The sequence below is a fragment of the Hyperolius riggenbachi genome, chromosome 5 (genome assembly GCF_040937935.1).
Source record: "Hyperolius riggenbachi isolate aHypRig1 chromosome 5, aHypRig1.pri, whole genome shotgun sequence".
NCBI classification, from domain to species: domain Eukaryota; kingdom Metazoa; phylum Chordata; class Amphibia; order Anura; family Hyperoliidae; genus Hyperolius; species Hyperolius riggenbachi.
Genome location: NC_090650.1, coordinates 199,181,176 through 199,208,778, shown reverse-complemented (window position 1 = coordinate 199,208,778; position 27,603 = coordinate 199,181,176). Strand labels below are relative to the sequence as shown.

General features: G+C 43.8%; 1 protein-coding gene across 1 annotated transcript in view; it reads right to left on the bottom strand.

The window, feature by feature from the left end:
- Window positions 1–27,603, bottom strand: part of ITGA9 (integrin subunit alpha 9) — a 565,489-nt gene that overhangs the window by 222,645 nt on the left and 315,241 nt on the right. Inside the window, exon 16 of the mRNA XM_068236571.1 lies at window positions 4,023–4,172. Coding sequence (XP_068092672.1) covers window positions 4,023–4,172 — 150 coding nt within the window. The remainder of the gene's footprint in view (window positions 1–4,022; window positions 4,173–27,603) is intronic.

The window sequence follows — 27,603 nt, the reverse complement described above, 5'->3', positions numbered from 1 at the left end:
TCCCCCAGTGACGTATAGAAGCCCTGTGTGCTTTTTGTGTTTTCTGCATTTGTTTATAGTAATCAGAGAACATACTAGTCCTCAGATACAGGAGCTTTTCATGCGCTGAATGAATCAGCAAATACTTAGTTACCTTTAGTTACCAGCAACCCTGTGCCTGGCAGCAATTGGGAGTGACTTGCAATGGGAAGACATCAAATCCCCCCCACCACCACCCTTCAAACCCAAGCAGGGGCGCCTGGTCCACCAGGCCGACAAGGCAGAGGCCTGGAGCGGTGTGGGGGGGAGGGGGGGGGGCTCCCCCGCCGACAGATTATGTGTCCCAGAGAGCGTGGGTATCGGGAAGCTGTGTGTGCATTTTTTTCTCCCCTACTATACACAGTACCTGGCCGCAGGGATCCCTGGGATGAGGAAACTGTTTTAGTAAGAGTGGAGGGGGAGCTGAGCTAAACAAGGCAATTAACATCAATTATCTATCAACTAAAACCGCTCCGCCCCCCTCAGGCAAATATCTTTATTTTAGTCTGATGGAATTCTCCAAATAAAGAGGATCATTTTTCTGAGGTGTGCTGTCTGCCTGCTTTTACATGGAGGACAAATGCATTATGCATTGCCACCTGCAGCAAGTAATAGGCTATCTTCTTATACCAGGCCCTCCGCTTTCTTTTTAGCATATAAGGAGCCAGCATTTGGTCTGCAAAGTCCACTGCTCTCATGTACTTTGTGTACTCCACTAAAGTCTGTGGTTTTTCAGTGGTCTCTCCTCTTGACCTGGCAGGAACTGTGGACTCAGTGTGGATCGATGTTAGGATCATCACCTCCCTCTTGTCATAGAACTTTAGTGCCAGGAGTTAATTACATCTGAGGCTGCAGGACTGTCCTCTTTCTAATTTGTTGTTGACAAAATGTGGTGGGAGGCCTAAACAGTTTGATTTAACCGTCCCACATGCACCAGTCTGGGCTGAGTACAGGTACTTGAATAAAGGTACACTGGAATAAAAGTTGTCAACATAGAAGTGGTTGCCCTGGTGGAGACGTGGGTTTATCAGACCGATGACAGTCTTCCCACTGGTGCCAATGAACTGTGGGCACCCAGCTGGCTGTAAAGTGGAGTCCTTGCCTTCATATATTTTGAAGGCGAAGGCATAGCCAGTGCCACTCTCACATGCCTTGTACATTTTTACCCCATCCCTTGCCCGCTTGCTTGGTATGTACTGTTTCATGGGAAGTCTACCACGAAATGGTACAAGGGACTCGTCTACTGCAATTTCACGGTTTGGGGTGTAGAGTTCCTCAAATACAGTAGTAAGGTGGGTCAGCAGGGGCCTTAACTTAAATAACCGATCATGGGTAGGGTCAGTCCGTGCAACTTGGTTGGCATTGTCATTTAAATGAAAAAATGTTGACAATAAATCAAATCGCTGCCTGGCCATTGTTGCTGGGTATAGGGGTGCATTATGATAGAGGTCCCTAAACCAATACATTCTTAAATGTGGCTTTGATGTGATGCCCATGCTAAGTGTCAAGCCAATAAAAATCTTCAATTTAGGCAGTGGTCGGCTTCCATTTTCTCACAGTCCAGTGTGTAAGGGTTGTCTGCTAAAAATTGTTGAGCATACAGATTGGTCTATAGCAAGGAAATGAGCAGCGCTACTTAAAAACAGACTAGTGCCTACCTGCAAAAGAGTGCAAGCCCCACTTGTGGGGTCGAATACACACCGAGCATACACATGACCTGTCTACCACTAGAGGAGGATGTTGGTTTCCATTAACAGCTTGCATGCAACCTATTAAGTACTCGTCCCTCCCACTGCAAAGAAGTCAATCCTCCATGGGAGGAAACTAACACTAACTAAATCCTAACCTATGTATATGCAAGCCTGGGTGCGCTACCAAATAAAATTGAAAAATCGAAAATTGCGCAAAAGGTGGATCAGCGCAACACCAGGCCGCCTCCGAATGGCCTCCAATCAGAGATGCGCTGAGCCCCCCCAGGAACTACAAACGCACCTTGAACCCAAACAGAAGCTCTGCATATACACCAAAAGCATGGCTGTTAAGTGGGAGCAACTCATTCCATGTGCAATCTATGACTCTTTTTTTTGGGGGGGGGGGGGGGGGGGACTCTAGCTTTTTTGTGTGTGTCAAACTGATTGCCTCTCTTAGTTGTGTGTGTTAAATAAACTGTCATTTTCTTAAAAGTTTTCCATTACACAAATGCTGATGTGCAAGGTCAATGACTCTAAGCCAGTAGGCCATTCATGATTACATTTTTCAGCTAAAGGACACACTCGGCTAAAATAACTTTATTCCACTTACCAGCAATTTCTCTGTAAATAGCCAATAAATTAAATATGTTAACAGCTATTTACTCATGTTTCCTTCCGAGCTTCTACTATGAGTGATTGCTTGCTCCTGTCTACAGGGGTTGGAAATCAGCAGAGCATGACCTGGCTTTAATAAGCAGGGTGTTATCCCCTTAGAAGCAGAATTACAAGAGATTTTTTGAAGTGATGCATGCACTTAATCATTAGAAGAAGTAAACAGTGCTTAAAATCTAAATGGTACTATGCCAACATGGCGGGGAAATACTTACGTTAAGTATTAATTCAAAAAAACTGAAAAGTATATTTTGTTGTGCAGAATTTGTACGATGAAGAAAACATCTTTTCAGAGAAATCACATATTCTTCTGTAACTACTATATATTGTTTCTACCTTAAGTTAGTTTCCTGTTGAAAATAAATGACTACCACCACTAATAAAACATTACGACTGTGTTTTACAGTAGTTAAAGGACCACTCCAGTGAAAAAAAAAAAAGACAGTTAAAATCTGTCAAAACCTAGTCCATCTGCTCCCAGGGGTCACCCGGTGTCGAAATTGCAACCGCTGCAATTTCGATCGCAAAAATAGCGAAAACTAAAAGGCGTAAGGAGGCGGTTTCTGCACTTATTTTAGTCCAGCATTGTATTACACAGGACGACACTTTCCCCGGTGTCGGCAGCTCCATTCAGCACAATGCAATGAAATACAAGGAACCCAGGGGGATATAATTACAAACACCATGCTGGTAGGTGTGAGGATATAATAATTAGTTGTGGGTATGCTTAAAGGCATACCCACAGGCACTGCTCGGAGTCCCTTTAACACACATATAAGCCACAGAAACACAGAAAACAGAGTAATTATAACAAGAACTCATATCGGGAACCATAAAACTACATGACAGCTAAATGCTCAATAGCAAAGATCTCTTCCCACACTTGTTCATGCTCTTAGCAGACAGTTGTATGGAAAGTACTAACTCCTCTAGAATCAAATGCCTGATATACCGAGCTATGGACTCCTGACAGATTATGTGGAAGGTCCTTAGTTGTGAATGTATCAGTAAGCGTCTAATAAGCTAGCTTCCTAACCAAACCCCCCTATGCCATGAACAAAATCTTATTATCTCTCTTAGGCCTGGAACCAACTAGAGCTTTTTTTGAGCATTTAGGGAGCGCTTTCAATCACTAGCGATTTCTCTAAACGCTCTGCCAATGTAAATAGATGGGGCTGATTCTACAAGAGCAATTGCGATGGAGGACAAAACGCAATCGCAAAACATGCAGCATTTTGGGAGCATTTCCATTCTACTGAATTGTATAGGAGCAGGGAAATCGCACCCAAACTTGCTTGCAAAACGCTATCACAAATCGCCAGCAAATGCGTTGGCGTTTTGCGATTTCTAGTGGGTTCCAGGCCTCATGAGGTAAGATATGCCAATCTTCCCAACACACAGATATTCATTCATCCTCTTGAAATGCTGTTGTGTCAAGCAGACCCTCAAAGTATATTTCAATCCTTCCATCTCTGTCATCAGTGAAGGTTGCTGTCCTGACCTCAACCCACCATTCTGATGTCATTGCACTATTTATTCTATAAGCCCTCAGTTAGCTGTTCTATACTGTTAAATGATGTGTTACAATAATTTTGTACAGGAAGTAAGAATATAGAGCTAGATATTCAATTTATCAGTTACCTGATTTCTCTGGGCAATTTTCTGTCCTTTTTTCCAGCGTAGTATAGGCTTTAGGGCAGGCAGGTCCTTTTCATCTTTTCCAATTATATGTTCACCAAGGCTGTAGGATGCTTCAAAAACAATTGGTGAAATCACATCCTTCACTCTGCGCTACAATACAAGAAAATAATATTTTACATTACCAAACATATCATAATCCAAACTAACCTATGTAATTTAACTTATATAGCTGCAGCTGCTGCAGAGATGTTACAACTATGATGCCCCCTTCCCCCTGGTGGTGCCTAACCCTTAAAACCCCGGTAGTGCTCAACCCTTAAGTCCACCCCTGGTGGTGCCTAACCCTAAACCTCACCCCAGGTGGTGCCTAAGCCTAAACCTCACCCCAGGTGGTGCCTAACCCTTAACACCCCCCATCACCCACCCCCTACTCGCCCCCGCCCCCTGTAGGCAACTAACCTTAACCCCAACATCTCATTTAAAAGGGCACCCGAATTGCAGCTAAACAAATTGCAGTGACAAACAGCAGCTACACATTGAAAATAGCTGCTACAAATTGTAGCCTCTGTTATAGTGGGTGCCAGTTTACCAGTTTAAAGCGGTATCGTCACCATAAAAATCAAATTTCAACAGCAACTGGTCTGAGTGTATCAAGTGATAAAGATGCTAATCCTGCATTCAAAACTTTCAAAACTTTTTCTGCTGTTATGATTTGGAGTTATCACATACTTAAGGAGCACTGGCCCTTTAGTAGTCGTGCCAAAGAATTGCATGCTGGGGGTTCTTTTTATCTACAATCTATTCCTCCTCTTCCCTTTATTTCCCTGCCAGCTGCTTATCTAAAACCTAATCCCCTAATCACTTGTGTTTACAAGCAAGGCTGAGGCGACTCAGTGATTGGAGGAGACAAGAAAAAAAGTAAAGGGCAGAAATGACATCACGAGTTAGCCTTAACTGTGGGCAAAAGACATGGCCCCCACCAGGAACAGAATTCTCATCATTTACTATATAACATTCACTGAAATCAAAACGTGGACAGTACAGTATATGTGTTATGTAAGTAGATCAAGTATTTATCTACTCATATATGTGTTTTTTTCCCTGGCATAGTATGGCTGATCCTACTGCTTTAACACTCTGTGCACTAAGATTTCTGTACAGCCACTAAAATCAATAGGGGAGATAGCCGCACCCTCTTAAACTTGCAGTGGCATGTTGTCATGGCATGTAAATATTATGTCAAACTAGAAAAAAGGGAATCAGGGTATTTGCTAAACATCCTTCTGCAAGAGTGGAGCTGGCTGAGCTGGCTGACTCTAAAAACACTATAAGATCCCATTTCATTACTGATCCTTCAAAACTTAGGCCTGGAACCCACTAGAAAGCGCAAAATGCTATCGCTAGCGATTCGTGGTAGCATTTTGCAAGTGATTTTGGAAGCAATTTCCCAGCTCCTATACAATTCATTAGAATGGAAACACTCCCAAAATGCTGCATGTCCAGCGATTGTGATTTCCTTAATCGCAATTGCTCTAGTGAAATCAGTCCCATCCATTTACATTGGTAGAGCCTTTAGGGAAATCGTTAGCGATTGAAAGCGCTTCCTAAATGCTCAAAAAATGTTCTAGTGGGGTCCAGGCCTAAAAGTGTACCCAGTAATGTTTTCTAAATACATGTAATCTGCATAAAGGTTATTAAGCGTACCTCTGCAGCAGGTCTAAAAGTTAATAGGGTAGTGTTCCTCCGAAGAACATAGAAGTAGGTTTTACTATCCAGCAGGCTCTCTGTATTTCGTTCATAGGTTATTCTTCCTGTTCCAATGCAACTTGCATCTTCCACAGGAGAAAACTTGTGACATGACCTAACACTGGGCTGAATTATTATTATTATTATTATTTAGTATTTATATAGCGCCGACATATTACGCAGCGCTGTACAGTGTATATATATATATATATATTTTGTCTTGGCACTAACTGTCCCTCAAAGGAGCTCACAATCTAATCCCTACCATTACCATATGACTATATTATGTAGTGTAAGTACTGTAGTCTAGGGCCAATTTTTAGGGGGAGCCAATTAACTTAACTGTATGTTTTTTGGAATGTGGGAGGAAACCGGAGTGCCCGGAGGAAACCCACGCAGACACGGAGAGAACATACAAACTCTTTGCAGATAGTGCCCTGGCTGGGATTCGAACCAGGGACCCAGCGCTGCAAGGCGAGAGAGCTAACCACTACGCCACCGTGCTGCCCATGCGCAGCTATCCTCTTGTAGTGCTATCTATTGACTGCTGGTTACTGCATAGAAAATGCATGTGACCCAAGCACTGGAAATGTGCCAGATAAGGGGGTGGAACACAATGTATTATTTAGCCATACACAGCCTATTCACCTGTTTGGAATACATAGCATTACATTTGGCGTAAGAATATAACGTAATCAATAAAATTGCTTATTTTTTACAATATTACTTAAATTAGTCAGTGTTTGCGCACTGGAAAATCTTTCCTTACTCTGATTTACATTCTTAAATGTATCACAGGTGGCAACATCATGCTGGCAGCTGCATCACTGCGGAATGTATGGCTACAGTGTGTTCCAATTCCAGCAGGAATAATACCTGGTCTCTCAAAATGCTTTTGGCAGGATAGGCTAAACATCACCTGGAGGGTGGGGCTACATCCCAATTTACATTTTACTACATGTCACTAGAGTTCCAGGATCCACAATAGTGACTGCAATTTCTGGTCCCCGGATAGTGCAGGGTCAATTCTTGGGTTCAAAATATCATGACCTCGGAACTTCCTGAAGAGCAAATTTTGGAGTGAGTATTGGTTTGTGTATATATCAACACTGAAGATAAAGAACATTAAACTTTTGACACACAAAAATGTTAAATATGCATACATGTTATTACTATTTAATGCCCAAACCAACAACATTTTATGGAAACATCTTCTTTCAGCAGTATGGTTCTAATACTGGTACAAAAAAAGAGCAATAACAGGTAACAGATATGTCTGTGTAATAGTTGGTTAAAATGCTTGCAGGTTATGAAGATGGTCAGTGATGTGAATACAGAGACACTGGGCCCCCTCCCAGCATTGTAATAATCACTAGATGCAGATGACCAAGGATGACAGTCAGCCACTGTACACCAAGTTTTATTTTATTTGCCCTAGAGACAACTTTTCTTCCCTCCTTGAGATAGTTCAATATTTATACAAAATATTGCCACTGAACCTGTGAGTTATGCTTGATAATGTTGTATAAGTTACCAACACACCAATGAAATACCAATGACTGTACAGGTAAGTGAAGCTTTCACATCTGGTTGTAAATTAGCTGGCTGTCCTGCTGATTATCTCTAATACTTTAACCACTTGAGGACCCACCCTTTACCCCCCCTTAAGGACCAGCGCTGTTTTAGCTGATCTGTGCTGGGTGGGCTCTGCAGCTCCCAGCACAGATCAGAGTGCAGGCAGAGCGACCAGATCGCCCCCTTTTTTCCCCACTAGGGGGATGATGTGCTGGGGGGGTCTGATCGCTCCTGCCTGCCGGGTGTTGCGGGGGGGGAGGGGGCACCGCAAAGCCCCCCTCCGCGACAAAATCCCCCCCCTCCCTCTCCTACCTGGCCCCCCCTGGTGAACCGGGCTGCACAGGACGCTATCCGTCCAGTGCAGCCAGTGACAGGCTGTCCCCTGTCACATGGTGGCGATCCCCGGCCGCTGATTGGCCGGGGATCGCCGATCTGCCTTACGGCGCTGCTGCGCAGCAGCGCCGTACAATGTAAACAAAGCGGATTATTTCCGCTTGTGTTTACATTTAGCCTGCGAGCCGCCATCGGCGGCCCGCAGGCTATTCACGGAGCCCCCTGCCGTGAATTGACAGGAAGCAGCCGCTCGCGCGAGCGGCTGCTTCCTGATTAATCAGCCTGCAGCTGGCGACGCAATACTGCGTCGCTGGTCCTGCAGCTGCCACTTTGCCGACGCACAGTATAAGCGTGCGGTCGGCAAGTGGTTAAGCCATAGGCCCTGAGCAAGCATGCAAATCAAAGGCTCTGACTGAAGTGTGACTGTGTTAGCCACATGCTTGTTTCAGGTGCAGGATTCAGACACTACTGATGCCAGAAAGAAGGCAAGAAATGCCAGGCAACTGGTATTGTTTACAAGTGAAATAAATATGGCAGCCACCATATGCCTCTCACATCAGGTTTTCTTTAATATCGACCCGGTAAGGAGTCCTTAACACATTTTTCCCAGTCAACTGTACAAATGAAACTATTTGAATAACTCTACAACAAATGCCAAAAGTCTGCTTTGCTTGTTCACTGAGTAGATCACACATGGAACAGATTTGAACAGCTTGAATACAAAACAAAGACAGTGAAGAGAAAACTGCTTTACACTACCTGTGATATACACATTTAGTTATTTAGTTATTATTTGACACCTCGCTCTAGTAAAACATAATTGCATTCTAGTATGCTTAGGGCCAGATTTCAATTGTGTGTTCCCTTGGGCCATTTTTACTGTATCCTATATAAATAGAAATGAAAAATAGAAATTCTTATAGTCATGAAAAGTTACCTGATAAATTATATTCTTTTAAGTTAAGAGCACAGCATTAAGCTATTCCCTTTTGCATATCTGTTGCTAGACTGACTTCAGACTCTTCTTGAGTATGTGCTATTGATCCTTCCATAAGCATGTCAATGTAGACGGAAGAACTTAATTCAGGATGGATGCAATCTAATCTACGGCTGGCTTGCTGAATGTACGCTATGGGATTACGGCAATGTAAGGGCTAGTTCACGTGACTAGTCTGCTATTTGTGTGGTATTCGTGGGTGGCTGGAGGCAGCTAGTTTTGGCAGTGGTGAAGTGGTATAATTTATTAGTATCTAAACAAGCAGCATCCAACCACCAGACAATACATGCAATCAGAGGCAATGCTGGGATCCCAGAAGACCGAGACATCTCATAAAAGTACATAAATCTAATAAGCATTCTGCATATCACTCTGTTTGTCCATGCCTGAAACCCATGTTGTCTCAACCACCTATTAGAACCAGCAATTAGAAAGGCCACCACAAGCAATATGTTTGTTATACATTTTATTCATCATGTAACATTTGTCACTGTAAAGACCATGTCTACCAATTCTACATTTTGTACCAGTGCTTATATTTGCTTTTTACCATTGTGTGTATGTACCTCTTGCTTCTTTCTTACTTTGTATAGCGCCACAGAATATGTTGATGTTGGTGTTTTGTAAATTATTATGAATATTAATAAAGCAATGTCATAGTGCCACTTTATAATTGGAGGGGATATCTTAAAAGAAATGAAAGCCCAACAGATTTTGTTTTTTTGATTATAATAATAAATCCCAAAGAAGTAATTGTTTTCAAGGCAGTTTTACTAATAATAAAGACAATGTTGTTAGAAAACTGCTTTAAAGACTTAAGGAGCTACCAAACTTAGCAATTTCTCAGTCGATTGCTTCAGATACGATTCATCTGCTGGAAATAGATTCCCCAAAAGATGTAATGATCGACTTTTGATTGATTCTGACTACAAATCGGTGAAAAGTATTGTTCAGACAGAATGGAAAATGTAAATAAAAGGGGGAGGGGCGCAAACATTGGCAGATAGATGGCCTATAGCTTTGCACTGCATCAAACAGTGCAACTCTACAGTTCACTCGATTTCCAATAGATTTCCTGTTAGAATCTATTGGAAATTGATGTGCAATGTGTGGTAGGAATCAATTACTTCTGAATCAAGTCTTTTCAGAAAGTAATCGATCGTTTTGGAATATTGGGTGGAAATCTATAAGTGTATGGCCAGCTTAATACAGTAGTCCAACTCCCTGTCTGGTTAAAAATCAAGAGAAATGCAGTTGAATTGATGCAGTTGAATAATCACAACAGTAATTGTAAAAAAAACACACTATAAAAAATGTGGCCTTTTTCCTGCATGGACTAATATGGTGTAACTGGAGATGTATTTCCACATAAAGCAATGAAATCAGGAGGATTTGTTTACAGGGGCGTAACAACCATGCTTCCACGTTCTGGGTCACCAAGCAAAATTATCAGGGTGCCCCTTTGTTCTATCCAATCCCACCCATGCCAGCATGTCATACACAGTTCTGTGGCTCAGTTCCTCTGTTCTAATTTTAGCCCCTGAAATCTTTACCTTGAACTTTTACCCCGACTTGACACTTACAGTAAAGGAAATTCTGAAGTGAAAATAAACTAAATAAAACAAAGTCAAAATGCAGTTAAATGTCTCAGGTGAATGACAACAAAAAAACTTTTAGCTCCCTCACAGACAAACATAGTATTTTTATCTGCAACCTGCACTCAAAATTACTTTACAGTTTTACCAGCACTAACGTTTATCAGTAAGAGTCCCTTACACATCAACTACAGTCCAAGTGCAGTTAAACTGTTGTGTAGAACCCTGGCTTCCTAACGCTTATGGTGCCTATACATGGCGCAATTTTTTCTCTTTTTTTTATCATTAGTTAAAATTTGTTAGATTATCCCGTTAGATCGAAAAAAAATCGCATAGTTTTCGAGGTACCATACACGAATGTTCAATTAGGCTGAAAATCCAGGGAAAATGATAGAATATGCTGAAAAATAAAAATTATTAAAAAAAGATTGAGGCAGGGGTCACACTTACCGGCTTTCGTACGCATTTTCTGCACAGAAAAACTGACTTCAACTGAGAACTCATGTTAATCAATAAGCAAGATCACACTTTAATGTAGATTTTGCATGCAGAAAAAAAACCGACATCTTGCACAATTTGTCAGTTTTCTCTATAAATTACATTAGCTGCTGTAAGGCAGGGGTCACACTTGTCTTTCAGTTTTCTGCAAAGTGTAGAAAACTGAAAGACAAGTGTGACCCCTGCCTGAGAGAAAAAAAAAAGTATTTGATCTAATAGTTTATTCGATCGGAAGTGATGTTTTTTTTTCAGCCTGAAAGTGATGGGTTTTTTTCAACCTGAAAGTGATGTTTTTTTTCAGCTCGAGCTGTATTTTACCTCAGTCGGTTAACACAGATGGCAGTTGTAGCTCAAAGCGTCTATTGAGCTGTATTTTTCCTCTGAGTTTGGTTCAATTTATTTATTGTGAAGTTAATATTACCTAAGAGCCTAGGTGCCCAATAGGTCGATCGCGATCTACCGGTAGATCGCGGCCGCCTGTTGAGTAGATCGTGGCCGCTTGGCCCCATCCTGTAACAATCTGCAGCCACGGCTGTCAGATTTTGCTGTTATAGCAGCTTCACGGAGGAGAGAACAGGGGAGAGGTGCGGCTTAACGGGAGGCGTGGCTGAAGGGGAGAGGAGCGAATAAGGAGACGGGTTTCTTCCCCTCCATGCTGTGTGACTCACACAGCGTCTCCTCCCCTTCAGGCTGCTTGGGGCTCTGGGAAAAGGAGACTGTAATGAGGCAACAGCAGGCTGAACGCGGACGTGTGTCCGCGTCCGCATCAGCAGCGCAACCGCCCGCATGGCCGCATGCGGAACGCGGAGAAACGTCCACGTCCGCAGCGGTAGCACGATCCACCGTTCAGTCGCAGACCTCTCAGCGTACTCCACGTCGAGGCTGCACTCCTGGAACACCTTCACAGGCCTCATGGCATGCTGCTCGCCGAGACACCTCTCATGACAGTCTGGACCCCGTAGGGGCCGCGCGCGTGTGCAGTAGAGCCTTTTATACTCTTAGAAAGAGAGTCAGCTGACCAGCTGGTCAGCTGACCTCAGCAAGGTCCTTGAGCTGTACTGCAAGGTCCTTGAGCCACGTTGTGATTGGTTGAATGGCTGGGCGGGCTGTTTGAGTCCAGCACAGTATAAAAGCAGGCATTCTGTCAGTTGCAAGTTGTCTGCAGTCAGCGAATACTTGTGTGTTAGCACTCAGACCCTAGTCAGATCCCAAAGTGTGCTAGAACCAGCTGGAGCTGGGGATCCACACTTAGCCAGATTCTGTTGATAGCCTAAAGTACTATTGCATTATATTGTGTATGACCTTTTGCCTGTTACCTCTTTATCCTCTTGTCTCCTGATTTTGTACTTCGCCAGCCCGTACCGTTACCGACTATTGGCTTGGCTTCTGACTACCCTTGTGTTTCTCGATTCTGTACCTCTGCTCATCTGATTTCCCGTTGCTGACCTTGGCTTGACCTCTGATCTTGATTTCTGTCTGTCGATTCGGTACTTCTTTGCCAGTTCTGATACCGAACCGTTTTTCCGTTTGACTTTGCCCCCTTTAGTGGGTTTTCCACTAAAGGGTTAACTCGGCTGAGTTCTTCTTGCGGGGAACTCAGTAACTCCTCAGCATATCATTACTGTTGAGGAACGCAATTCTGCGTTCTTATCCTAGTCGCAGAATCGCACACACTGCCCTTCCTTCCAGAGGTCTCCATCCCTCTGAGTTAACGTCAGTGTGGTGGGTTTTCCACAAGTTATCTGTACCTTGTTTTCCAGAGTACGCATAAATATTTGTATTATTGGTGATGCCGCAAATCACCATATAATCAAATATATCTGTATTACTAGTGATACTGCGGATCACTAATAATCAGAAAACTCTGAAGTGTATACACCAAACACCACAACATTACAGTACTGCAGACCAGTAAAAGTAACATGGAGGGAGTTGCCGAGCAGTTGCAGACTTTAACTGCGGCAGTCGATGAGCTTAGAAACACCGTTGCTGCTCAGCAGGTCCAGATCAACCAGCTGACTGAGGCCTTTCAGAAACTGCCGGCACCACTTAATGTTCTACCCTCCCCAGCCAGTAGCGAGCCTAAGATGGCTCTTCCTGAAAGATTTTCTGGTTCTCGGTCCGACTTCAGTAATTTCAAAAATCGTTGTTTAGCCTATTTTCAGATGAGGCCCATATCATCTGGTTCTGAGGTACAGAGAGTAATTTTTATTAAAACTTTGTTACAAGGGGATTCTCAGACATGGGCTTTCAGCTTACCTGAGGGTCACTCTGCCTTATCTTCAGTGTCCGAGTTTTTCAAGAACATGGCCATCATATATGAGGATCCTGATTTAGCTGGCACTGCCGAGCGTAAACTCCGATGCCTAAAGCAAGGCAATCGTATGGTTGAGGAGTACGCTGCCGAGTTTAGAAGGTGGGCGGTCTCAGTGAGGTGGGATCAGTTCACTCTTCTAGACACATACATGACCGGTCTCTCCGAGTCCATTATTGATGTCATGATAAGCCACCCTGAGCCCAAAGATGTAGATGCAGCTATTGCCTTATCGGTTAAGATCGATAGACGCATTCGCTATCATAAAAAGGGCAGGTCATCTGTGCTAGTTAGAGCGCCCTTTACTGTTGGTTCCCCTGAGGTTCCAGAGGAGGAGCCAATGCAGTTGGGGCACGGACGACTCTCAGTCGCTGAGAAAGCTAGGAGAAGGAAGGAGGGTCTGTGTCTATATTGTGGGGAAAAGGGTCATCGAGTGCAGAACTGCAGTAAGAAGGCGGAAAACTTGTCCGCTTAGGGATGGTTGGAGGTACCACCCTAAGCGAGCCAGTTCTACCTCCATGTCAGAATAAAATCTTGCTGCCCTGTTCTCTTCATTGGGAGAACAGTGACTTCCTAACCTCTGCATTTGTTGACTCTGGGTCAGCTGCCAACTTCATTGACAGAGACCTGGCTTTAAACTTTAACATTCCCATTCTTCCCATACAAAGACACATTTATGTTACAGCAATCGATGACTCTCCTTTACAGAACAAGACACCTCTTTGTCAAACTCCGCCGCTCACACTTCAGGTTGGAGTATTGCACACTGAGGTCATCCAGTTCTATGTTTTAAAGATGGCCACCTCATCCGTCATATTGGGGCTACCATGGTTGAAGAAGCATTCCCCTCAAATAGACTGGAAAGAGGGCCAATTATCTGCCTGGTCCTCCTATTGTCAGGAGAATTGTCTTAAATCCATTTCTGTGTGTGCTTCAGAGGTCCAGGTCCAGGGGGTCCCACCTCAGTACACTGATTTTTCCAACGTATTTTGTCCTCGATCTGCTGACAGGTTGCCTCCACATAGACCCTATGACTGCCCCATTGAATTGAGACCGGGTACACTGCCTCCTAGGGGTCGTTTGTACAACCTCTCCAGCCCTGAAAAGGTGGCAATGAAAGATTACATCAAGGAGAACTTGGAGAAGGGATTTATCCGTGCCTCCAAGTCTCCTGCTGGTGCAGGTTTCTTTTTTGTTAAAAAGAAGGATGGTGGTCTTCGCCCCTGCATAGACTACAGGCAGCTAAACAAAATCACCATAAAAAATCGATACCCTCTTCCACTCATTGATGACCTGTTTACTCAGATTACTGAGGCCTGTGTTTTTTCAAAGTTAGACTTGAGGGGGGCATACAATCTTATTCGGATCAGAGAGGGCGACGAGTGGAAGACCGCATTTAACACTCCTGACGGTCACTATGAGTATTTAGTTATGCCCTTTGGATTGTGCAATGCCCCAGCTGTCTTTCAGGAGTTTGTAAACGATATTTTCAGAGATGTGTCTGGCAGGTTTACAGTGGTCTATCTTGATGATATTTTAATTTTTTCAAAAAATTTACAGGAACACAGGAAGCATGTAAAATTTGTGTTACAGAAGCTCAGGGAGAACCAGTTATATGCTAAGCTGGAGAAATGCCTCTTCGAGGTGAAAGAGGTGGCATTTTTAGGGTATATTATATCCACCTCTGGACTGGCAATGGATCCAAGCAAAGTCTCAGCAGTGTTGGATTGGCCGCAACCTTCAGGCCTCAAAGCCCTGCAGAGATTTTTAGGCTTTGCTAACTATTATAGGCGGTTTATTAGGGGGTACTCTTCAGTTGTTGCCCCCATGACCCAGTTGACCAAGAAAGGCGCTGATGCGACTAACTGGTCACCAGAAGCCATTGAGGCCTTTCAATCATTAAAAAAATCTTTTTGTTCCGCCCCCATATTGCGTCATGTTGACGTCACCCGCCCCTTCATAGTAGAGGTAGATGCATCGGAGGTTGGGGTTGGGGCAGTCCTCTCGCAAGCTTTTGGACCTGATAATAAGGTTCATCCTTGTGCATTTTTTTCAAGAAAGTTTGCACCGGCAGAGAGGAATTATGATGTGGGGAACCGGGAATTGTTGGCTGTTAAGTTAGCTCTAGAGGAGTGGCGTCATTGGTTAGAGGGGGCAGAATTTCCCTTTACTGTTTATACTGACCATAAGAACCTCGAATACATTGAGAAGGCCAAGAGGTTAACACCCAGGCAGGCGAGATGGGCACTTTTTTTTTCCCGGTTTGATTTTATCATAACCTATAAGCCTGGGGATAAGAATGTTAAGGCTGACGCCTTATCCAGGTGTTTTGAATCTGAATCTGCCCCACCAGCCACTCCTGTCAATATTCTACCTGAGAGGTATTTTCTGGCAGCCACTGAGATCTCCGAAGACTTGTCAAAATCGCTTATTGCATGCCAGTCCAATGTTCCCAATGGAAAACCTGAGGGACTTCTGTACGTCCCTATTCGTTTTCGGGAACGGGTGCTCCAGATGTTTCATGAACATAAGAATGTGGGACATCCAGGTATTGCCAGAACCCAGGAACTCTTGAATAGGGCAGTCTGGTGGCCTTCTTACATGTCTGATTGTGAGGAATTTGTTAAGTCCTGCTCTGTCTGTGCCAGGAGTAAGTCCTCCAGAAAAGCTCCAGCAGGCTCTCTTCAGCCCCTGCCTTCTCCACAGGTTCCATGGTCCCACATTTCCATGGATTTTGTGGGGGAGCTGCCTGAATCTGAAGGTAACACTGTCATCTGGGTTGTTACGGACAGATTTAGTAAAATGGCACATTTCGTTGCTCTGTCTGGGTTTCCATCTGCCCGTAAATTGGCAGATTTATTTATTAATAACATCTTTAAGTTACATGGAATTCCGGTGGATATTGTATCTGATAGGGGGGTACAATTTGTGTCAAAGTTCTGGAGGGCCTTTTGTAAAGATCTGGGGATTTCTTTATCATTCTCTTCAGGTTACCATCCCCAGACTAATGGGCAGACAGAGAGGATCAATCAGTCCATGGAGCAGTTTCTTAGATGTTACATAGCAGATGCACAACATCTCTGGACAAGATTCCTCCCATTTGCTGAATTTGCCCACAATAACTTGAAAAACGCATCCTCTGGTTATTCTCCCTTTCAGATTGTCAATGGGAAGTGTCCCAAGTTTACGTCACTTCCAGTCAAGGAGTCACCTCTTCCAGCTCTCCAGGAATGGCAGGGGACTTTCAGAGAGATCTGGGGGAAGGTCAGAGATAATTTGGACAAAGCTTTTTCTGTTCAAAAGAAATTTGCTGATAGAAGACGTTCCACGGAGTGGAACTTTATTCCAGGGGATTATGTTTGGGTCTCTACTAGACACATTCCTCTCAGGCAACCATCAGCAAAATTAGGTCCTCGCTTTATCGGGCCTTTCCCTATAGAGAGTAAGATCAATGAGGTCACTTACAAGGTAAAATTACCTACTAATATGAGATGTGGCAGGACTTATGTTTCTTTATTGAAGCCTGCGGTAAGGGTAGATTCTACTCCCCCTGCTCCTGTGGTAGTGGATGGGGAATTGGAATATGAAGTCCAGGACATTTTAGATTCCCGTTTCTCACGCAACAAGCTCCAGTATCTGGTGCACTGGAAGGGGTACAGGCCAGAAGAGAGGTCATGGGTTCCCCTTCGAGATCTTCATGCTGAGGAGAAAAGGAGGAGATTTCATGAGTTGTATCCTGGGAAACCGGGTGAGGCATGCCCGGAGGTCATGCCTGAAAGGGGGGGTACTGTAATGAGGCAACAGCAGGCTGAACGCGGACGTGTGTCCGCGTCCGCATCAGCAGCGCAACCGCCCGCATGGCCGCATGCGGAACGCGGAGAAATGTCCACGTCCGCAGCGGTAGCACGATCCACCGTTCAGTCGCAGACCTCTCAGCGTACTCCACGTCGAGGCTGCACTCCTGGAACACCTTCACAGGCCTCATGGCATGCTGCTCGCCGAGACACCTCTCATGACAGTCTGGACCCCGTAGGGGCCGCGCGCGTGTGCAGTAGAGCCTTTTATACTCTTAGAAAGAGAGTCAGCTGACCAGCTGGTCAGCTGACCTCAGCAAGGTCCTTGAGCTGTACTGCAAGGTCCTTGAGCCACGTTGTGATTGGTTGAATGGCTGGGCGGGCTGTTTGAGTCCAGCACAGTATAAAAGCAGGCATTCTGTCAGTTGCAAGTTGTCTGCAGTCAGCGAATACTTGTGTGTTAGCACTCAGACCCTAGTCAGATCCCAAAGTGTGCTAGAACCAGCTGGAGCTGGGGATCCACACTTAGCCAGATTCTGTTGATAGCCTAAAGTACTATTGCATTATATTGTGTATGACCTTTTGCCTGTTACCTCTTTATCCTCTTGTCTCCTGATTTTGTACTTCGCCAGCCCGTACCGTTACCAACTATTGGCTTGGCTTCTGACTACCCTTGTGTTTCTCGATTCTGTACCTCTGCTCATCTGATTTCCCGTTGCTGACCTTGGCTTGACCTCTGATCTTGATTTCTGTCTGTCGATTCGGTACTTCTTTGCCAGTTCTGATACCGAACCGTTTTTCCGTTTGACTTTGCCCCCTTTAGTGGGTTTTCCACTAAAGGGTTAACTCGGCTGAGTTCTTCTTGCGGGGAACTCAGTAACTCCTCAGCATATCATTACTGTTGAGGAACGCAATTCTGCGTTCTTATCCTAGTCGCAGAATCGCACACACTGCCCTTCCTTCCAGAGGTCTCCATCCCTCTGAGTTAACGTCAGTGTGGTGGGTTTTCCACAAGTTATCTGTACCTTGTTTTCCAGAGTACGCATAAATATTTGTATTATTGGTGATGCCGCAGATCACCATATAATCAAATATATCTGTATTACTAGTGATACTGCGGATCACTAATAATCAGAAAACTCTGAAGTGTATACACCAAACACCACAACATTACAGAGACTGGCCGAGCTCAGCTCTCCGTGGTCAATGCAATGCATCTCCTGCTGCTGGTGTCCTCAGAGCTAGGTATTTGACATCCATCCTGCAGCTCTCTCTGCCCTCAGCTCTTCATGCTGTGCTGGTTTTAGCACTCTGCCTCCCGTTTTTTCACAGCTAGCATTCCCCTTGTCAGCCTGTCCATGTGCTTGCAGTGTGCAGTGAGTTGACATGCCTGTCATGCTGATTGCACAGATAGTAATCTATCTCATCAAGTTTACAGCAAGCATGAAAAGGTCAAACTTCTGATGGATGTGTGTGTACACTGTGTTGGGGAGAGAATGGTCGTGTAAGCTGTGTGTGTGTGTGGGGGGGGGGGGGTTGGGTGCGGCGGGGGTGGTGGCAGATCTGGCAGACTCTGAGGTTCTTAACCACTTCCCGACCGCCTAACGCACAGCGGCGGTCGGGAAGTGTACCCTGCAAGGACCAGCTCACCCACAGAGGCGGCGGTCCTTGTAAGGGCATGGGCGGAGCGATCGCGTCATCCGTGACGCGATCCTCCGCCGGCTCCTGACGCCGCTCACCCGCTGCAACATCCCACCGGCTATACGGAAGCGCCGGCGGGATGTTAAACCGATGATCGCCGCATACAAAGTGTATAATACACTTTGTAATGTTTACAAAGTGTATTATACAGGCTGCCTCCTGCCCTGGTGGTCCCAGTGTCCGAGGGACCACCAGGGCAGGCTGCAGCCACCCTAGTCTGCACCAAGCACACTGATTTCCCCCCCCCCTGCCCCCTGATCGCCCACAGCACCCCTCAGACCCCCCCCCTGCCCACCCCCAGACCCATGTTTACACCCAATCACCCCCCTAATCACCCATCAATCACTCCCTGTCACTATCTGTCAATGCTATTTTTTTTTATCCCCCCCCCCCTGCCCCCTGCTCCCTCCTGATCACCCCCCACCCCTCAGATTCTCCCCAGACCCCCCCCCCAGACCCCCCCCATGTACTGTATGCATCTATCCCCCCTAATAACCTGTCAATCACCCGTCAATCACCCCCTGTCACTGCCACCCATCAATCAGCCCCTAACCTGCCCCTTGCGGGCAATCTGATCACCCACCCACACCAATAGATCGCCCGCAGATCCGACATCAGATCACCACCCAAGCGCAGTGTTTACATCTATTCTCTGCTCTAAACACCCACTAATTACCCATCAATCACCCATCAATCACCCCCTATCACCACCTGTCACTGTTACCCATCAGATCAGACCCTAATCTGCCCCTTGCGGGCACCCAATCACCCGCCTACACGCTCAGATTGCCCTCAGACCCCCCCCCCTTATCAATTCGCCAGGGCATTATTTACATCTGTCCTTCCCTGTAATAACCCACTGATCACCTGTCAATCACCTGTCAATCACCCATTAATCACCCCCTGTCACTGCCACCCATCAATCACCCCCTGTCACTGCCACCCATCAATCAGCCCCTAACCTGCCCCTTGCGGGCAATCTGATCACCCACCCACACCAATAGATCACCCGCAGATCCGACATCAGATCACCACCCAAGCGCAGTGTTTACATCTATTCTCTCCTCTAAACACCCACTAATTACCCATTAATCACCCCCTATCACCACCTGTCACTGCGGGCACCCAATCACCCGCCTACACGCTCAGATTGCCCTCAGACCCCCCTTATCAATTTGCCAGGGCATTATTTACATCTGTCCCTCCCTGTAATAACCCACTGATCACCTGTCAATCACCTGTCAATCACCCATCAATCACCCCCTGTCACTGCCACCCATCAATCACCCCCTGTCACTGCCACCCATCAATCAGCCCCTAACCTGCCCCTTGTGGGCAATCTGATCACCCACCCACACCAATTGATCGCCCGCAGATCCGACATCAGATCACCTCCCAAGTGTAGTGTTTATATCTGTTCTCTCCTCCAAACACCCACTAATTACCCATCAATCACCCCCTGTCACTGCTACCCATCAGATTAGACCCCTATCTGCCCCTAGGGCACTCAATCACCCGCCCATACCCTCAGAATGCCCTCAGACCCCAGCCCTGATCACCTCGCCAGTGCATTGCTTGCATCTATTCCCCCCTCTAATCACACCTTGAGATACCCATCAATCACCTCCTGTCACCCCCTAGCACACCTACCCATCAGATCAGGCCCTAATTTGCCCCGTGTGGGCTCCTGATCACTCGGCCAAACCCTCAGATCCCCCTCAGACCCCCTTCCGATCACCTCCCCAGTGCATTCATTGCATCTATTTTCCCCTCATACCACCCCCTGAGACACCCATCAATCACCTCCTGTCACCCCCTAGCACTCCTATCCATCAGATCAGGCCCAATACAACCTGTCATCTAAAAGGCCACCCTGCTTATGACCGGTTCCACAAAATTCGCCCGCTCATAGACCACCTGTTATCAAAATTTTCAGATGCTTATACCCCTGAACAGTCATTTTGAGACATTTGGTTTCCAGACTACTCACGGTTTTGGGCCCGTAAAATGCCAGGGCGGTATAGGAACCCCACAAGTGACCCCATTTTAGAAAAAAAGACACCCCAAGGTATTCTGTTAGGTGTATGACGAGTTCATAGAAGATTTTATTTTTTGTCACAAGTTAGCGGAAAATGACACTTTGTGAAAAAAAACAATTAAAATCAATTTCCGCTAACTTGTGACAAAAATAAAATCTTCTATGAACTCACCATACTCCTAACGGAATACCTTGGGGTGTCTTCTTTCTAAAATGGGGTCATTAGTGGGGTTCCTATACTGCCCTGGCATTTTAGGGGCCCTAAACCGTGAGGAGTAGTCTTGAAACAAAAATGACCTGTGAAATCCTAAAGGTACTCATTGGACTTTGGGCCCCTTAGCGCAGTTAGGGTGCAAAAAAGTGCCACACATGTGGTATCGCCGTACTCAGGAGAAGTAGTACAATGTGTTTTGGGGTGTATTTTTACACATACCCATGCTGGGTGGGAGAAATATCTCTGTAAATGGACAATTGTGTGTAAAAAAAATCAAAAGATTGTCATTTACAGAGATATTTCTCCCACCCAGCATGGGTATGTGTAAAAATACACCCCAAAACACATTATTCTACTTCTCCTGAGTATGGCGATACCACATGTGTGGCACTTTTTTGCACCCTAACTGTGCTAAGGGGCCCAAAGTCCAATGAGTACCTTTAGGATTTCACAGGTCATTTTGCGGCACTTGATTTCCAGACTACTCCTCATGGTTTAGGGCCCCTAAAATGCCAGGGCAGTATAGGAACCCCACAAATGACCCCATTTTAGAAAGAAGATACCCCAAGGTATTCTGTTAGGACTATGGTGAGTTCATAGAAGATTTTATTTTTTGTCACAAGTTAGCAGAAAGTTACACTTTGTGAAAAAAAACAATACCAAATCAATTTCCGCTAACTTGTGACAAAAAATAAAATCTTCTATGAACTCACCATACTCCTAACGGAATACCTTGGGGTGTCTTCTTTCTAAAATGGGGTCATTTGCAGGGTTCCTATACTGCCCTGGCATTTTAGGGGCCCTAAACCGTGAGGAGTAGTCTGGAAATCAAATTCCACAAAATGACCTGTGAAATCCTAAAGGTACTCATTGGACTTTGGGCCCCTTAGCACAGTTAGGGTGCAAAAAAGTGCCACACATGTGGTATCACCGTACTCGGGAGAAGTAGTACAATGTGTTTTGGGGTGTATTTTTACACATACCCATGCTGGGTGGGAGAAATCTCTCTGTAAATGGACAATTGTGTGTAAAAAAAATCAAAAGATTGTCATTTACAGAGATATTTCTCCCACCCAGCATGGGTATGTGTAAAAATACACCTCAAAACACATTGTACTACTTCTCCTGAGTACGGCAATACCACATGTGTGGCACTTTTTTGCAGCCTAACTGCGCTAAGGGGTCCAAAGTCCAATGAGCACCTTTAGGCTTTACAGGGGTGCTTACAATTAGGCACCCCCCAAAATGCCAGGACAGTAAACACGCCCCACAAATGACCCCATTTTGGAAAGTAGACACTTCAAGGTATTCAGAGAGGGGCATGGTGACATGTTTGTCCACATTTTTCGCGCTGCATGTATACAGAAATTTTACTTTATTTAAAAAATGTCAGCACAGAAACTTAAAAAAAACATTTTTTTGCCAAAATTCATGTCTTTTTTGATGAATATAATAAAAAGTAAAAATCGCAGCAGCCATCAAATAGCACCAAAAGAAAGCTTTATTAGTGACAAGAAAAGGAGCCAAAATTCATTTAGGTGGTAGGTTGTATGAGAGAGCAATAAACCGTGAAAGCTGCAGTGGTCTGAATGGAAAAAAAGTGGCCGGTCCTTAAGGGGGGTAAAGCCCACGGTCCTCAAGTGGTTAAAGTAGCTCGCGAGCCAAAAAAGTGTGGGCACCCCTGCCTAAGAGCAACTATATAGGTGTGTTTTACCTCACAGTGTTGTTGTTGTTTTTTCGTGCTGAGGGAATTTTTACCACAGAGAGATAGCAAATGGCTCTATTAACTAACAGGAAGAAGGCCAAAATTGCATTTGCATTGTACCTGTGGACTCTCCTTGATGAGGACAAACTTACTTTACTTTAGAAAAAAAATATAATTATAATAAAATGATAATAATCATACACAATTCAATATTTAATCTTTAATCTTGTTAGAAGACAATGAAAATAAAGATTACAGTCTTTGAAACAATTCTTACAATTAGGATCTAAAAGATCTTTTCATACAATTTAACATACATGATACAATTACAACACACAATCATCAAAATTTTTCCAGCATGTCCGATCAGATTTTTCTCGAAAAAACTGGATAATCGTTCTAATTTCTTGAGCAAAAAAAAAAGATTATTTTCAACTTTCATTCGATTCGATCGTTTAGATCGAATACATGGAAAAATTGAAAAATTTTATTGTACCGTGTATGGGCAGCATTACAGTTAGAAAAAAAGAAGCACAGACTAGTTCTAAGTAGCATTGGAACTTTACATACACATGTTTATTTCATCATGTTACATGTCAATTCAGATACCTACTAACTTCCCTCTATACCTTTACCTAATAACTGCCTCTCCAACAGCACCCAACTGCCTCCCCGCCAACCCCCCAAACATGTGTATGCCTAACACTAACCTTTTCCCCTTGCCACCATTATTCGTGTCATTTTCCAGGCACTTGGTCCTTTTAGTCACCAGAACACTCCTTTAAAATGAATATAGTTCCAAGTTCAAAGCTACATAGATATTCATACTGAAAAGGTCAATCAAGGACCACATATGACACCCAGTACCTTTCCTTATTGGCAGAAGCATCAGTAATAAATGCTGTGCTACTGAGTTCTCTCGGTCTCTATGAACAACGGCTTCTCAGGAGATAAAGGCTCTAACTGTACAATCAAGTACTTCATGTTTTGCATCTTCTGGGCTGCTCTGGAAGCCTTCTAAAGGAATCTACAAACAGATCTACTCGAGGTAGCATCTGGGTAGGATAGGCAGAACACGGGTTTGGTTTAAGTAAAATGTCATTAATAAATAAAATGTTGGTAGTAGGACAGTGAGAGGTAGAGACCCGAGATATAACAATTTATTCAGCTGGTAATCATATATCAGATAACTTAAACACACTTGTTTCCACTTTGCTTAAATGTAGGAACATTCCTGACTGAATGCCACCCTCAGAAAAACTTCATCTGCTTTTGCTGTCCACAACACAAGACCTGACACTTAATTATGTACTGAGCTCTATTAAAAGAAGCAATTAAGTTGTTTTATTATCAAGTCAATTTGGCAAGATAAATTATATACATTAATAAAACCCATCTATTTTTAGAACAGTTTTCTGGGATTTTACTCAAAAATGACTCATGGAAGACTTGTTTTAGCAATGCTAGAAGCTGACTGATAAATCAACAAGGGGCATGCAGCCATTCACAGTGTAGCATTGGAGCCCCACCTTCCACTGCAGTGACTTGGGCTCAGGCATTAGCTTCTGGAAGAACAGTCCTCACAAAAAACTTGTTGTTCTGTATAATAAACTTGTATGTACTGTTTTCAATCCAGCTTTTTTAGTAGCGGTTTAAAATGTAGTTCCAGCACATGTGCCAGTGTCAATAGTAAAAGTTGTCACAACAAGTTTCCAGACCTTCTCAGTTACAAAATAAACTACATACTGTGAACAGTAAAGTGCATCTCTATGCAACAATTTTCTTATTTTTGCTTGGATTTAATGGAAAGGAATTAGAACCTTAGCCCAGTTGTCATGGCTCTCTCTATTCTCTGCTAGAGATACTTATGCTCATATTCTGTTCTCTGTGACCCTCTCAGCAACAGAACGTAAGATGCATCTTCTAAATCAGCAGCAGACAGCACTAAATCGTATATATTTTCTAATCCATTTTCCACACTACTAAAAAAAAAAAAAAGTATAGAGAGGAGAGTAAAGCAATTTCAGCTAGAACATTTCTTTTTCTACCCTTAAAATGTTTACCCACTTGCCAAGTAGATGTATCAGTTCAAGTGAGGTGAAGAAATTACTAGATATGTATAAGTGCATATAAACTTCATTTTAGGGACCACAAAATCTGACTAATGGTGGCCATACACGATACAAACAAAACTTTAGATTTTCCAGTTTTTTCAATCTAAACGATCGAATTGAATGAAAGTCGGAAAAAAAAAATTTCGATCAAGAAATTCCAACGATTATCCCGTTTTTTCAAGAAAAATCTGATCGGACATGCTGGAAGAATTTTGATGATTGTGTGTTGTAGTTGTATCATGTATGTTGGATTGTATGAAAAGATCTTTTAGATCCAGATTGTAAGAAGTGTTTCAAAGAATATAAGCTTTATTTGTATTGTGATCATAACAAGATTAAAGATGAAAGATTGAAGTATGTGTATTATTGTTATTTTCTTCTAATGAATGTTTTGTGAAGTATAGTAAACATAAGAAGTTTAATATAATTGTTTTTATTTTTGTATGTGAAGTGCATTTATTATAAAAAAAAAATGGTACTTATCCGTTAGCCGGGCGCATCCGGCAGGTGGCGCTGTTGTTGCTAATTCCAATGATAATTACTTCACATAACAAAACTGTGAATGTAAACGCCGCGGGTGGCACTAATTGCCTTCCTAGTTAAGATAACAATATGTGTATTAAAAAAAAGTGATTTAATTAAATGAGAAATAAGCCAGCGGCAATGTAACAGATCAAGCCGCCGGCTTCGTGTCTCGCTCTCCTCCCCCCTTGCCCTCTCTCGTATACAACACTGGCAGCCCTAGGGGTCCCCCCAGAGTCGTTCGTCGCAATAAAACAAGCGTGACGCGACCAACGACTCTGGGGGGACACGCATGTCCCCCCCCCCAGGGCTCTATACGAGTGAGGGCAAGGGGGGAGGAGAGCGAGACACGAAGCCAGGGGTCACTGAGCTTACCAAGCCAATTTGAGTTCCAATAATTAGTTCTAAAGGTTTAGAAATCAATAAAATGACAGCAGTGCCCAAATGTATGCACCTGCCTAATTTTATTTAAACAATTATTGCGCACTTTCTGTAAATCCAATAAGCTTCACTTCACTTCTCAAATATCACTGTGGGCCTCCCATATGATATATTTAAGTGACATGTTTTATCGTAACAACCAACGATTTATACAGGAAAATCATAACGTTTAACAAGGTTGCCCAAACTTTATCACCCCACTGTATATACAGTACAGACCAAAAGTTTGGACACACTTTCTCATTCAAAGATTTTTCTTTATTTTCAAGACTGACTGACCTTCATTTCTTAAAGTAATGATGGCCACTCATCTTCCTTTACTTAGCTGCTTTTTTCTTGCCATTATACAAATTCTAACAGTCTATTCAGTAGGACTAGCCCCTGATGAGTCGTAAGACGAAACGCGTTGGACGTGGCTAAGCCGGCAGTGCATGGAGGAGACGTCCTCAAGATTTTTATGATATGCCTGAATCTTTTTTACGCTTGTGAGTATTACTCTTTTTATATCCTAATAAATGATTCTACACTATATCAAGCTTGTTTAGTTGCAGTGGGCTGCGCATTTTTTCTGCCTGTGCAGGGAGTATACACTAAGCAATTCAACCGTGTGGAGGACCGCTCACCAATACGCTGGATAGCTGTCTGTGATTGGGGCAGCATGTATTATAGGTGAGCACGGTCCTGCTTGGTGGTGGGGCACTTGTGTTGTGGAGAGGTGGCCCCTTTAGATCCATAAACACGGTGATAATCAATGTGTAAGTGGCATTTCCTTCCATAAGTCTTTTAGCAGCCTACGCAATGATATATATATTTTTTTTATTTAAATCTGGAAATCGCTGTGAGTAATATTGATGGTCTGAAGCAAGGAGGAGCCTGGACTTGGTGGTTACCTATATGCGCTGGTTGCTGTCTGTGAGGTCTGGGTGGCTATAGCCAAAGGTGAGGGTGGTCCCTGTGGGTGGTGGAGCACGAGAAGAAGGTGTTACCCTCTGAATATCACAGGGGTCCTAGCTGGTGGAAGATCAAGGTTGAACGGTTGGTCTATGCGATGATTTTTTCTCTGTTTCTTTCTGTTTGAGGTTCACTGGAGACAAACAGTTTCTCACCTGGTGGCAACGTGGCCAAGGACTGTGTATTCCCTTCCTTTTAGTGGACTGTGAGGCAGCGCAAATTTTATTATTTTTATGTATATGTATATGTTGGTGTAGCATTTGAATTTGCAGCATACCCACGGTGAGTGTTTTAGGCTGATTAGGGGTGGAGTTCGCTAAGTCATTATTATATTAATTATTCAGTAGGACTATCAGCTGTGTATCCACATGACTTCTCCACAACGCAACTGATGGTCCCAACCCCATTTATAAGGCAAGAAATCTCACTTATTAAACCTGACACGGCACCTGTGAAGTGAAAACCATTTCAGGTGACTACCTCTTGAAGCTCATCAAGAGAATGCCAAGGGTGTGCAAAGCAGTAATCAAAGCAAAAGGTGGCTACTTTGAAGAACCTAGAATATGACATATTTTCAGTTGTTTCACACTTTTTGGTTATGTACTATACTTCCACATGTGTTAATTCATAGTTTGGATGCCTTCAGTGTGAATCTTCATAGTCATGAAAATAAAGAAAACTCTTTGAATGAGAAGGTGTGTCCAAAATTTTGGTCTGAACTGTATATAGATAGATATATAGATAAATAGATCAGAAAGGCAGGTATGATAATGTTTGATATTGTGCTCACAGCAGCAACTGGGACTTGTACTGTTTCAGTGTTTCAGGTATGATCTTGTTTGTGATCAAATTGAGTTACAACAATGGGCCATACTGTATAGTGCCATACACTGACCAGTATTGCCAATGGGCTATGACTGAAATCTTTTCCTTGCTGCATGTCTTACATTTTTTTTTCTGTCCTGTGGCTCTGACTCAATACTTTTCCTGTCCTTGTGCTCAAAGGGGCAACAGTTGGAGTTACAGCGCCCCAGGTCAGAGTT